Here is a 14,902-nt window from a genome sequence, read left to right on the forward strand (position 1 = left end):
TTGAAACTGAAGTGGCCTTTTTGTCATGTTTTGTGCTTTTCCCCTGTGCTTTCCTTTAGTGACCTACAGAGAGACAAGTATGGGAGTAAAACTTAACTTTGCCTATCAAATGTAAATTTTTTTCAGCATGCTTATTAAAAAAAACAACCCAAACCCTGGCACCATCACTGGTTTTACTTTAGGCCATTAACACACACTCAGAGAGCAAGTGGTTCACAAAATTACTCACTTAAAATCTACTCCAATCTGGGAAATAAAAAAAAAACATTTTATTGGTTAATTATTCCAGATTTGTTTATCTCGAATTTGCCCACAAGTCTGCTTAATTTTCTTCTGCTTAATTTGTTTTTATGAGCTAAATTTCTTTTGCCGTTTTCTGATAGAATGGAGCATTTATCAAATTCTTTAACAGCTTTTCATTTTTTTTTTTTCTTAACTCTCTCAAAATGTCCGTCCTCTTTGTCCTCATATGGCACTCAGCAGTCTCAGTGTCCGGTATTATTCTTGTCACACGCTTTCAGACAACACCTGTCTGGACACTAAATTGCCTCCTAGCAGGCATTAACGCATGGATGTCAAGGCAGCAGCTGTTCAGTTTCTCTCACTTTTTTTTCTCAGAACTTTGTCATTCATTTCCTCTAAAATTCAATTGATTCTGTAATGCATTTGCCATTTAAAACCCTCATTGTTTTTCTTCTGTTCTTTTTTGACATTGACAAACGTTACCATAAATCACTGCAATCGTCCTAATCTTTGCATGTTATCCTAAAAGGAGTACAGCCACAGCATGGCACATTTTTTCGTTATCTCTTCTCTCAATCATGGCATAAATAATATTTGGATTTCTTGCTGCTGCGTTTCATGACCTTCATGCTTTGAGGAATTCCTAACATGACCGTGCCTGACCTCTGCAGCGGCTGTATTTTCTTGAGCTGTTCGCCCAGTGGACGGTGTCTCACTGGGAACTGTTACTGACGGATGCCAAGTGCTGGGCTGTGGGCAAGCTCTGACCTTTGCCAGATTTGGGTACACAAGCTGCCCACTAATGGACAGCAAATGTACCAGCACAAAGTCAACAAAAAATATAAAATAAATAAAAAAAATTTCAAGATCTCTAAAAAAAAGGCATTTAATTCATCAAAACAAAAGCAGATTAATGCTTGTTTACTTTATTTGCTGAACCCTTGCTCTTGCTAAGTTGCAGTTCAGACGTTTTTCTTGCATTTTGTTGTTCTTTTGAGCAATTTTTCATGTTACAATAAATCATTTTACTTTTTTTTTTGTACATCAGCTGCTCTTAGACCAGATAGCCTGAGCAGACAGACATGATGTGAGTTGTCTAAAGTGAGTCTTTTCACCTGCTGTGTGTGGTGATGGTGGAGTGCTGCTTGTCGGCTCCCCTTGTAGTGAGAATAAAAATGGCTGCCCCGTGTTAATACATACCCACTTTCCCTTTTCTGTCGGAGTCATTTTTCCCATTTCTATCTATTTATTTGCCTCAGCACATCCCGACCTGTTAGATGCTAGAAAACTTGTGTGTCTTAGTGCTTGCCATTCTGTGGCTTCATACATGTGAATACTGACTTTTGCCCGATTGTGTTGTGATGGTGATTAATGTTACAATTTGTTTCTTAATGTTGTTTGGGATCTTTTTCATTGCTTTGTCACATTTGTGGCAGACTTAAATGCATAACGCTTTGCTTTTTTACAGCAATTTATGAAAGGGAAAGCTGAATTATATATCTGAGAAAGTAAAATGATTTCTTATTGCAAATACTGCATGATATGTATTGTATGCTCATAATTGTGCCTAACTAACAGATTTATGGCATGGCTTAAATTAACTTTAGATTTTTTTTCTACTTGAAACTGCATCCTAAACAGCATTAAAACTTCTTTATTTATTTTTATCTCTTCGTGGTTGCCAGTGTTGACTAAAGTAGTATCTCTTTGTATTTTTAATTTTTTCAGGGCACTCACTGAACAGTGCGGTGAGGGATACAAGTGCAATGGACACTCTACCGCTAAATGGTAACTTTAACAATAGCTATTCACTCCGTAATGGGGACTTTGGCAACAGTGTGCAGGTAGTGGACTGCGGGCTCAGCCTGGACGATGCTGCCTTTGAGAAAATGATCATTTCCGAGCTTGTGCACAACAACCTGCGTGCCTGTAACAAAAGCCACCAACAGCAACAGCAAAGGCATTCCACCTTACGTCATCCACCCCCCCACCAGCAGCCTCCACAATACCACCATCACCACCACACGGAGCGGGCTCCACCCAAGGTGACAGTGGTTGGTGGCGGCAGCGAAGATGATGCTATTGTAGCCGATGCATCGCCTTTGGTCCACATGAGCGACACGGTGGGCCTCGAGCTGCACCACCAGCGGGAGCTGGAGGCGCCGCTCATCCCCCAGCGGACTCACTCGCTTCTGTATGCGCCCCAGAAGAAGGTGAGGACCGACGGGGGAGTTGATACACTTGTCAGCGAGCTGACACCCACCAACCCCGACGACAGTCCGCAATCCCCAAACAGAGACTCCTTGTACACTAGTATGCCTAATCTGAGAGACTCTCCCTGCCCGGAGAACAGCCCCGATGTTGTGGAGGATCTTTCCCCCACCAAGAGGAGTGAGAATGAGGACGTATACTACAAGAGCATGCCTAACTTAGGGTCCGGCCACCAGCTCCAAGCCTATTACCAGATAGGCCGAGGGAGCAGTGATGGCTTCATTATTCCCATTAATAAAGAGGACTGCATCCCTGAAGGTGATGTACGAGAAGGACAGATGCAGTTAGTGACAAGCCTTTAAATGTATTTAAATCATCCTCAAACCTCCCTGCCCTTTACACAATTCTGACTTCTTGCAGGACACACTAGTGAAGGCAGGAAAAGTGTTTTATTATTTTTTTAAGAGCCTAGAAGTTCAATCACACAACTTTACCACTTCAAAACCTCCCCTTCCCCATTTGCATTACCATTTTTTCTCCCCGCTCTTCTTTCCTTCCTTGAAGACCCAGAGACTTGCAGCACAGCAATGGCGGTGCAAAGTTTTAAAGAGACTGTACATAAGATGTAGAGTCAAATTTCAATTTTAAGAGACAAGCCAATTATGTATTTAAATGTGCTGCTGCTGTTGAATCATCGAGAAAACTGAAGGTGTGAGAACTGAAATAAAAGGAAAACAATAAACATTACTGCGACGTCCAAACAGCAATTTCCTTCTCAAAGATTGTACATACACTTCACAACATTCAAGTGGAACCATTTCTTTATTTTTCTTTTTTTTTTTAATGTTTTTTTTTTTTTTCACACCCCTGGACCAGGACGTGGATGTGTTTGTCAATTGATCCTGATCAGACTGTTACAAAAAAAAATATAAGGTCCTGACCGCTCTCCGTCACCATGAAGTTTGGATTGTAAAACCACTAGCAATCAAGCCCCTGGCCTTATATTTTCTTAAATGTACCTTGAACAGTTGTCAAGGAAAAAAACTGCTAAAATATATATTTTGTTGTATTGCTAGTGTAAAATAAAAATTCATGGGAAAACGTAATTGTAAAGAACCTTTTAAATGCAAAATTTAACATTTGAAAGACTATTGTGTAGAGAAGATGAAAAGCGTGTATTTATGGTTCCAACACTTCATTCACGGTTGTATGTTTGAACGTAAAAGGCTTATTAAAAGAAAGAAGACAACCAATTACAAAGATGCATCATCACTTTTTTCTGCTTGTGAACAGTGTTTTTTGCCTAATGAGTTCTGTTGATATTGTCCATTAAAATATCTTTATCTGACTTTGCCAAAGTGGCATCACTGTAGTAGAATGGGATTGCAACAACCCAGTTAAGGTAATTATGCATTGCACATTTTCATTTGTCTTCTTTATTTTTTCCTTTTCTTTTTTTTTTTTGGCAATTATGATTGAAATATCTTTTTTAATAGTCACAGCAGAGTGATGGACAAGCGCTAGCTAAGATGAAACAGACTTTTGACTATAAAGGTTTTATCATAAAAGTAGTTCTTCCGCTGGGGTTTGAATATTTTATTTATTGAAATCTTTCCAAAAAAAGTAAATGGGAAATGTGTGAATATTTTCCCACACTGGTATACATGCTGTACTGTAGCTCATGTTTTTTTTAATGTAAACATAAGGGGCTTATCACTTAAGACTGATGTAAAGTTCAACACTTGTTTAACAAATACAATAAATGTGAGATTTTTTGTCAAAAGACAGTTGCTTTTATTAATGGGTTGTGTTTTTGTCACATCTTTAGAAAGCAGGTTTGACTATTTTGCTATGGACAAAAACCCACTTTTGACTCAGGTTTTAAGTAAGTCCCTTGAAAGGCAAATTTGTTTTCTTGAGAGTATATTTGCTTTGTTTATTTTTATTTTTTTCTGCTATTTCTTCAATCACTGCAGAATAGAGAGAGCTCACCATGTGTGTTAGAGAAGCCAAATTTGTCCATGTGATTCAAAACATGAGAAACTCAGGTAGGAAAATTGCATTGTAAATGTTTCTCTGTGTGGTTGTAACACTAATAAAAAGGTTCAAAACTCACACTGGTTCAAAGCATTGTCCACTTAGTATATTATTGATTAACTACAGTTATAGGCATAACTAAAGGTCTGGCACTGATGAAATACTGAGATGTTGGCTGTAATGTTGAATGGGAGTAAAGCAGTCCACCAATCTAACTAGAGGTCAGTGTAACATGTGATTGTGGTTATAGAACTTTATGAAACATATGCGTATGATGCATATTTGCTGAAATTAATGTCTGTTTCTACAGTCAGTTTGTATGTTTTACATGCTCCAGGTAATGTTAATATGCGAAGCATTCTGTGATAACACCAGTTGAAGCTGGGAATGACAGCTCACAGCAGGGGGGCTGTAAAATGCCCTGTTTATCATTTGTACCGCTAAAGGAAATGACTCAAAACTGCAGAAATGGACTTTATGTCAGTGCACAAAATGCTGCGTAGGCTGCTTGTTGTTTTGACTTTCTCAACAATTATGTGACATTTTCTGCAATTATCTGTGGCTTGAAATTGTCATTGAAGAATGGCGCTCTTCTTTTATATTTATTATTTTTGTGATCTCTTGTACAGACCTCTCGAATGCCAGTTTGGAATCAAGCGTTATGGTAATTGTTGACTGTTGAAAGGCATAATGGCATGCATAATAATGAGAAGAAAATCGTATTAGTTTCCATTCTGCACTGTTAAACCACCCAGCCCTGCTTTATCTGTGTAGTAACCCTTATAATTTATATTTTTTGAAGTGTCATTATCAGTGAAGACAAATTTAACACATTTCTTTAGGCAGCCAAAATTTGTGCAATGAATTGGAAGAAAAATAACTAAAGAGATGGCTCCGATTAACAAACACTATATGCTGAGACAGCTGGTCCCACAGAAAAACATGAGTTGAAAAGTTTCACACTATATTAGCAATTCCTTATTGCCAAAAATGCATTATAACTTGTGTTTCTTTGCATAAATCAGTCTTAAACAACGCCCCAAAAAATTTGTTTGGTTCACTTGAAAATTTTTTTTACTTTTATTATCACTCGGTTAAAAAAATTAAAATTCTTACATTGTGATATTAGATTTAAATAAACTTTGTGGAAGCAGGTTTATTTTAATCATTAGCAGCAGGAAAATCTAATTCTGAGAGTGACGAGACTCCAGTCTTGTCTGTGACTGCCGATCTGGCTTCAGCACCCTCTGGCTTTGCGTGTGGCCTTCATGCTGTGCAGAAGCCCCTCTAATTCTCTGACTTCTGCTCTGGGAGGGAGTCCTCTCTTGTCACCACTTTAGAAGTAGGACACGAGCTGAGAGGACGGTGGCTTAGTTGTTTCCCCCAGAGGTGTGAGTCGCTCCTGAGAAGGGACAAAAAGAATCATTCAGTGAAGAATAAGCAGCTGAACTGTGGTAAAAATGGCTGAAGACCGATGTGCTTTGATGGAAGACAGGAAGAGATTTATAAAAAGACCAAACATAGGTGATGTGAAACATAATTTCTGTTCATGTATTTGATGCAATTGCACAAAAATACTTTGATTTCAGATGTTTATAGTTTGTTTTTTTTAAGATACCACTTTGTTATGCCCACAATAAAAAGTAGCTATCTGCAGATTTTAGGCCAAGTTCATAGAGTCACTGGTAACACATTTTTTAAACTATACATGTTCATATTTATAAGCAATAGACAGATTTGTTTACATTTTGTAATACTACACCTTTCCAAATATTCAATATTTTTATTCAAACATGAAGCATGCTCTGTTTCTTATTATTTACTTTAACATATTTATTGAAAGTTAATTTTAGGAAATTCTTACACCCTAGGGATTTCTCCAAGTTTATCAATAGCCTCTGCAGCAGTAACTCCTGTAAATGGAAACACTGCCAATTACAGATGCCATCAAAGTGGATGAAAGTGATTGTGTACAAGAAAAGAAAAAAAAAAAACCTCTGAAGCCACAAAACAGTTACTGGCAATGCAAAAGTAACTTCCCAAACTCTTGAAGTTAAAGGGGCCCCTTTAACTGCTTATTCTTTTCTTCCCCCAGCCTCTTTTGTCCTGTCCCCAACTTCAAATGTACAGATTTGCGGCCCATGGGCGACTTAGATCCGGTCCCGTCGAGGTGAAAAATCCAATTAACCTGCAGCTCTAGCTGCCTTCGTTATAATCCCCTCCCATAATTATGAAATTACTAGATGCAGGATTTCAAATGAAAAAAAAAAAAAAAAACACAGGATGAGAGCTAGTGGCTCAGGGAAAAAAAGAAAGGGGTGAAATAAAACATTCCTTGACAGTATACAGTCACCATCTACCTGCAGATGGAACAGTTCAATCTTATGGCTGAATTTGAAAATGAGATCCATGAAAAGTTCCTGTGATCATGATGAGAAATCTAGATTACAAAACACTAACGCCAGGATAGATGGATCTTTTTCTAGCATTTGAGATAAATGGACAGACTCTTAGAGGTATGCCATATTTAGAATGTACATAATTATGTGTAATGCGATAGTGAAGCATTTTCAAAAAAAGGAACTCATATTTTGTACTCTGTTAGAATTGTAATCATGAAGAAGAATTAAGATGAAATCCTCTTCCTCCTGCCACGTTCAAGGTTCCTAAACTTCACAAAGCCATGAGTAATAGGTGGCATTAAGATTTAGTTTATTGCAGCATCTGTATATTCTGCAACTTTTAATTAACAGTAAGAAAGTAAAGGTGCATGCATTATATGCTCAGCCTTGAGAAAGAAATGTTCAAGATGTTCCACCTTTTAGGTACTATTTAAGAAATAAAGTTCAGCAAAATAGCACACTACATAATCAGTTATTCAGAGTTTATAAAGCATCTATTAAAAAGAAATTAAAATATGAATATAGTACTACTGACTCATATTATTTAACTTGTTTTTATATGTTTGACATAGTGTCAAATATTAAAGTGTGCTAACCCGTTGCACCAGGCTGCCATATTATTTATTAGATAGTGTAACATACTTTCTTTATGTAATGGTATGACTTCTCATTGTGTTTCAACAATCAGAGACAATGCATTCTCCATGTCTTCTGCTCAGGCCCTTCACAGCGGTGAGAAAATCCCATCTCATCAGTAAATCTAATACTCGTCTGATAAACTCATTGGCACTCACCAAAGGGAAGCCTCAAGCAATAACTACAAGAGCTCCTGCTGTGTACAAGCTTCTGCAGGCCAATACAGATAACTCCCACTCCCCAGACACCTATTGGATGCAGAGTCTCCTGCAGAACAGCACAAAATACCACTGGATTCACTTGGCATCGCCACCTCTATTTATCGTCTGCCAAGAAAGGAAAGAAACTTATTGGCCGCTCACCTGTTCTAATTGATACAAAAGATTACTCAGAAGCAAACACTATAGTTAGATAAACGGTTTCCATTTTTATCCCCAAAACACTGCTGTTATGATAAAAAAAAAAAAGGTTTAATAATAGCTAGGCTGTTGTTTGTTACACTTCTTGAAAGACCTGATTTAGTTGCTGCCCACCCATTAACTGGCTGTCAGGTCAGCAAGTGTTTTTGGTTCACAAAAGCTTAGCCAGGACCTTTTTTTTGTTAAAGTAAGTTCAAAAGGTCATTTTCAACTCTACATAAATATAGTAATTTTGTATCATCAGACTTGAATTTAGGTCTGTTTAATAATCTTTCAAAGGGAATTTGAGCAGTAATTTTGCAGGCTTTCTGTAAGTCTTTTAAAAGTTTTTTTTTTAAGTCTTCGACTGTTTTGTCACTCATTTTTAGTACAGTACCAGACTGTTTTCAGAGAAATGAGTTGCTTAACTCTGATCCATAAAACATTTAGGCATGAAAAGGCTTCTAAGTTCAAGAGATAAATCAGTGTTGTGCCTTTGCTTAAAAAAAATATAGCAATGCACCAATTTTAAATTGGATCATATGGCACTTTCTCACCAGTAGCAATTAGCCTTTTTGTAAGTTGATTTCAAAAGATAAAACCAAATACAAATAATAAAAAAAACAAAAAACACTGTTTGTGTCACCAAAAAGGTGATTCCCAAAGAGGTATTAGCTGAAACTTGACATAAAGTAGATCATCAACTAATGTATGATGCATCTCTCAGGTTCTGACACTTTCCTTTTGTTCTCCACTTATCCACTTTCTTTATTTTTTAAGCTCACACCGAACAACAAGCTGTCACGGTAAAATCGAGTTGTTAAAATGGAACAATTTACATGTGAATGTATTTGAATCAGACTTGTTTGCTTTTTTAGTATAGAGCACTTAGATGGCTTTTTTTGTAAACTGCTGCTGTTTGAATAAACTGAGTTGAATTAAATTGAGTGAATTTTGAGCTGAAGTCCACTTGGTGTGCAGGCAGCAGTAGAAGTTGATGTAACATTTTAACACTTCTGTTTTTGTCACTGCGCCCGCTGAAAGGTGAATGAAATGACAGAGGAAGTGTCTTGTAAAAGAAAATCCAGAGACTCGATGATCGATGCGTTTCTGTTCTATTTCTGATCAGAGAACCCGTAAACCGACAGGCCTTAGAAACAAAGAATACTTCAAGCGCTCATTTAAGATGAATAATAAATCATACAGATGGCATTTTACCGTAGCAACCATGCTGTAATAGTTGCCAATCACAAAACAATGTTCAGCTTGTGCAACACTTACAGTAATGAAAGAAACACTTTGAGTTACAAGGTTTCTTGTTAATCTAATTTCAAATCATCAGTTTTCACTCTCTCAGTAGGCCTTGTTCGGGACAAACTAAATCAATAATATATAAAAACTTGTCTGCGTAGTTCAAAAGATTATTTAAAAGAAAAATGCATTTTTATTAAAATAATACTTAATTGCAGACTATTACAATCAAATACTGATGAAAAGATTTTACAAGACATGAAAAAAAAAAGTGAACAGAAATAGTCTGAACTCTATATTCATAATATGCTATTCATTTTCTGGACCTGGTGCTGTCTTCATAATTGATAAATAGAGGGAATACAGATGTAACCTTGAGTATCCGTGTGTATTGGAGCTGAATATTGATTCTGAGTTTCCTTGCTGGTGGCAAATGTGCAAGCAGACTATAAAGACAAGATATAAAATATATTATGAATGTCTCTGCTGGATTGTAGTTTCTCATTAAAATTCAGAGGGGGCCTTTGCAGACGAACCTTGTCATGCTAATCCTGGGCAAGTGGTCCCACAGGGTCCCAGCAACTGTGTGCAAGCTTAGTGTATCTTGAAGAACAATTTTTTTGTGTGTGATCTTTGTCATATCACTTCCAGTGCCTTTGTGCTGTCATTGTCCTCTTTGTATGGTAGTTTGTCTTAGTCAAAAAACTGGTTAAGACACCAAAATGCACTGCTTGTTCCACTTCTACTCTCCGCTGAAAGGGGAAAAAAACCATAAAGAATTTGTACATAAATGTATGCTGTTTAAGTTACTAATGGCTCAACTGAAGAGCAGAACAAATATAAATGCATCCTATTGCGTGGTTATTTATTAATCAATAATCATTTATCTCAGACATTCAAATGTTTACCCTTAATACCTACAGCAGCAAAAAAGAGATCAGATAAACCTGTTTCAGACAGAAAAAAACAAAAGAATAAACTGTATGTGAATAATTTACTGCTTACCGAACTGCAGGTCAGTTTCAATATAGAATGAGTGAAGTGTGTGAAATCTAATCTGATTTCATTTTAATAAAATGAGAATGCATTTCTGGGAGTCAGTGGCAGTTTTATTTATTTATTTTTTATCTATATTAACAGTTTATTTCACCCATGGTCAGTGATAAGACACCTGAAGACGTTGTTGGCTGGCTTTGATTTGAATAACCAAGACTGAAAAACCCTATAAAAATCCCACATAAAGAACAATAAATAGAAAGCATTTTATTTATACCAAGGTAAGTTATGAAAGGAGCATTTTAAATTCTCACCATGTTTTTAATTTTTTTTCCATTATGCACTAAAAGCTACAAAGAATCAAAATGACGTTTACACATTAACCTGAAGTTCTATTTTGCCTTTTTTAATGATGCTATGGAAAGGTTTTACTCTGCTGAGAGGAAACCCCTAAAATCTATTATTTCTCTGCTGACAAAATTACTGGCATGACCTTTAAAGCTTCCTGTTTAAACGTCTCATGTCTGATGTCTCACAAATGACAATAAGATGTCTTGTCAATCATGTAAATTACATCTCAGATTCAATGGATCACGTTGCAGATGGGAAGGGAGAAATGCATTATGTTGACTGAAAAAGAGAGGACAAGCAATTAATGATATCTGAGCCAGGGGTTTTATATCTCCAACAATCAAAAATAGATTTAAATTATCAAAATTGTCGGGCTTGCTTCCGCCATCCCAAGTCATTTCTCTGTTGATACAGAATAGTAAATTGCCAAAAGGTATTTGTGATGATTATAGTATTGACACTCATCTCTGTGAATGGTGCCTATTACACGTTGTAGCAAAATTGCTGGAAATAGACTTAATTTAAATGTATTTCAATAATGCGTGTAATGAAATATGCCACTTGATTGATTAATTTCACCTTTCATGTGCAGCACAAGCCTGGCCGGTGCTGCAGATGTTCTGACTGGAATATCATTTTAATGACAGGCTGTGGCCAGACTTTGTTATTCAACAGAACTACAAAACAGTGCAATCATTATGCTGAATGTTCATCTTGCTGTCTGTCTTCTGGGGACCTTAAATATTTTTCCCCACCTCCTGCATATGAACGGTTCAGATGTGTTAAAGCAGAGCCGGGGGGATTCGAACAGATGCTGAATGGCTGTTTTGTCTTGAGTACATCAGGGCTTTTCAGCTTGAAGGTGATATCAAGTTAGAACCATAATATGACTCACTTTGATGTTCCAGCTTCCAGCTGTGAGAAGCAGACGAGTAAAATTAGGTCTATTAAGCTGAAAGAACCACAAAGTGGACATATTTTTGTGGTTAGAATTTTATTTTATTTTATATTTATGGACACACATTGGAAGAAAAAATTTAAAATCAAACATTTTCACCAGTGCTGCAGGAAATTATTAAAAAAGTTCATTTGAAATAGGAAAGAAAGAACATGCATAAAAAAATTTTTTTGAAAAAAAGAGTAATTACTTCAATTCAAATGCACGCAGACACCCATTTTTTTCCATCTTTGTTTTACCTGTTTAACCACAGCCAAATAGAGCTCTTAAAGTTTAAAATACGTCAGTAGTGTTTCGGTATAACAATCCCCCCCCCCCACACTTTTCCAATCATCATAATGATCATTATTAAAATATTAACACAGTTATTCACACAGGGAAAGCACAACCTGTCCCAGATTATATCAAAATCAGTAATTTCCTGTCACACCCTTTATCACTGATGGCTAAATGAAAAGAGGGTAAAACAGCAACAACAACAAAAAAGCTTCTCCAGGCATTTTACTGTGAGAACATTCCTTTATAAAAACAAAATGCTACTGGGGATTTAAGTCGCTTTCTCACAAAAAATGAATTAAAAACACAGACACCATAGGGTTGACGTGAACTTACAAACAGCTTTTTGGTTCAGTAGACAAGATTAAGCACTTAAATTCCAGACTCCCCTCCAGGTCAAACCCTGATACCATCACTTCCTGCACTGGCTTACTGCAACCTGTACGCTTAGTGACTTAAATGGGGCCATTTCATCTCAAAACTGTCAATCCTGTGTGTATGGGTGTTTCCTTTTTTAGTTTTTTTTTTTTTTTAGGTCAAGTTCATAGAGTCGCTGGTATCATATATAAATTTGTTTGGATGGAAAATCAGAGCCACTTCCATTTGCATTCAGAAGGCAGCTCCGGTATCTGCGGGCTCTGGCTTTGGTGCCAGGAGCATTCGAGGACAACCACATGCAAAGAATCCCAAACGAAACAGGGGCCACAGATACGATATCAACATGTGTCATCTGGATAGATGTGTCAATTTAAGTGCGCCGTATGCATGCAATGTGCTGTGCCTTGAGCTGTGCTCTCTGCATTAATTTCCTGTTGTCTGAGTTCAAAGTGTTTGTCACCCGATGTCAGTCACTTCGCCGGCCTCCCGTCTCGCTGCTCGGGGACCTCGCCACAGTAGCAGGAAATGTTGTTTTCCGTAAAACAGTACACTGGGTCACTTGGTCAATGGTGGCAGGGGGTCAGGGCGGCAGACGGTGGTGCCCGCTGTCAGCACTGCTTGACAGAATACTCAGAGGATTCACAGCTACCCATTGAAAGCTCCTGGAGGACAGCGAGCACAACCAGATGAGTGAGGAAGGAAGTAAAAAGTGATGTTGCAGAGGAGAGGGGGTGGAGAAAGAAAGCAGTCAAGTACATTTCTTCACTGGTGAATTTCTTCAAGACATACCAACCATGTGACAGTGCAGGCTGGCAGACAAACTAGATGGCCGGACTAAACAAAAGTCCACTTGATTAAAATAACACTGCAGATTAATCAGGGCCTTCTGTACACATTTGCCTAGAGGCATTAATCAACAGTGGGTACACTACTTGGAATAATAAGCAAGGTGATTATACAGCTCTGAAAGGCTGCTCTTGTTCGTGATTCTGTGCATGAGCTGGTTTACAGGCCACTTGTTAGTTGAAAGTGATACAACAACACCAACTGTGAAACACAATGGGAAATCAGTAAGCAATCAGTGTGTTTTATTTACTTAAAATCCTAGCCTTCCCCCGATCATATTTGATTAATAGCTTAATTTAACATCTGTAAGAAATCAAATATTGCTAAATAAAAAATAATGTATTAGTATGGCGTTTGATTTTCTGTGAAATTTATTTTAGCAAAAAAAAAAAAAGATATTCTATAGGATTTGGTAATATACAGTAACTATTAAATTGTAGCCGTTTACCTTTTGCTGCAAATTATTTTTTGTGCGAATTAATACCACAATTTTTTAAAACAAAAAAGATCAAGATCACTTTGCTCCATAAGCTAAGATCATTAGCGAAATTGAAAAATGATATGTCAATTAAATGTTGTCTGTATGGGTTTAGGCTGAATTTGAAGATATTATTACTGTTGTTGTTGTAGACAATAAAACAGGTCGCACAGTGGATTCCTTTATGAAAAGCCGTTTAAGATATTTAGCTTTACTCATCTAGAAAAACTGTACAGTAAATAAAGCACACAAAGATACATAGACAATACAAGCTTTATAAATATAGATATGGGAAGAGGCTCTGCAGACAACTAAGTCTATGCCAAATGTGAAAATGTTAAATCTCTGTTAATTACCAGGACTGAAATTTAAAGTGCTGCATCTTCACTAATTGTGTCCGATTTACAGCTAGTCAATCGTTCTACTGGTGGTATTTATTTATTAATCTGTCAAGTTTAATGAACAACTAATGTCACAAAATGCCCATGTATGTATCTGTAATTCATTGACAATGAGTTTTATGGTAGCAGTATTTTCATACAAGAACTCTAACTGAGAAATTATGAGGACTCGGACACATTACTGTGGGGTGCACCATCTGTTACCGTGGAGATACTGGGAGCTCTCTGATGGTCCCCCGGATCCCCTTAACTCAAATAGGCTCATGTTGGTGTGTCCCTGTAAGGGGACTCTCTCTAGTTTCTGGTTCATCTATGATCACTAATACTACAACATCGTAGTACTATGACCAATCTGCTTATTATGCGTGAATACATTTTTACCTGTACAACTCACAAGTGCATGGTTTTACAATGTCAACAATTTTTACTTTCTATTTATTAATGAATTTATACATTTGTAATACTGTTAACAAACAAATAGCAAATGAATTCAATCATTATTACGTAAATGTTGGTACAAGACTTGCTGCTCAGATACCAAAAGATGATAGCGACGTGACTCAAACAATTGGGGGTTGTTCAAACAGCATCTTTCTTGGAAAAACGGATGAGGAAGAAATAATGAGTATTGTAAATAAAATTGTGGATAAAAAATCAAAAGATTGGGTAGACATGGACATGACCTTTGTGAAGGAAATCATGTCTTATGTAATTAAACCATTTACCTATATCTGTAATTTGTCATTTTCATCAGGAATATTTCCTGACACTATGAAAATAGCAAAGGTAATTCCTATTTACAAAAATGGTGAGAAATGTTTGTTTAGTAATTACAGACCGATATCGTTGTTACCACAGTTCTCAAAAATTTTGGAGAAGTTATTTGTAATCAGATTAGATACATTTATTGATAAAAATAATATTTTAAGTAGCAGTCAATACGGATTTAGAGCCAACAACTCGACATCAATGGCTCTTATGGAACTGATAGAACAAATAACAAATGCTATTGATCAAAAACAATATTGCGCCAGTATTTA

The 14,902-nt window shown here is 36.8% G+C and overlaps 1 protein-coding gene across 42 annotated transcripts in view; it reads left to right on the top strand.

Moving 5' to 3' along the window:
• Positions 1-4,569, top strand: part of adgrl2a (adhesion G protein-coupled receptor L2a) — a 96,641-nt gene extending 92,072 nt beyond the window's left edge. For 14 of the 42 annotated variants that reach the window (XM_017413416.2, XM_037974165.1, XM_017413422.2 and 11 more), the window contains one exon: positions 1,972-4,569. In XM_017413416.2, the coding sequence (XP_017268905.1) occupies positions 1,972-2,816 (845 nt within the window). In that variant the 3' untranslated portion in view covers positions 2,817-4,569. Of the gene's footprint in view, positions 1-59; positions 112-1,291 lie in introns of those variants that run through there. The other 28 variants (XM_017413413.2, XM_017413425.2, XM_017413419.2 and 25 more) reach the window with 12 other exon arrangements.
• Positions 4,570-14,902: the final 10,333 nt, after the last annotated feature.

The sequence above is a fragment of the Kryptolebias marmoratus genome, linkage group LG24, assembly GCF_001649575.2.
Source record: "Kryptolebias marmoratus isolate JLee-2015 linkage group LG24, ASM164957v2, whole genome shotgun sequence".
NCBI classification, from domain to species: domain Eukaryota; kingdom Metazoa; phylum Chordata; class Actinopteri; order Cyprinodontiformes; family Rivulidae; genus Kryptolebias; species Kryptolebias marmoratus.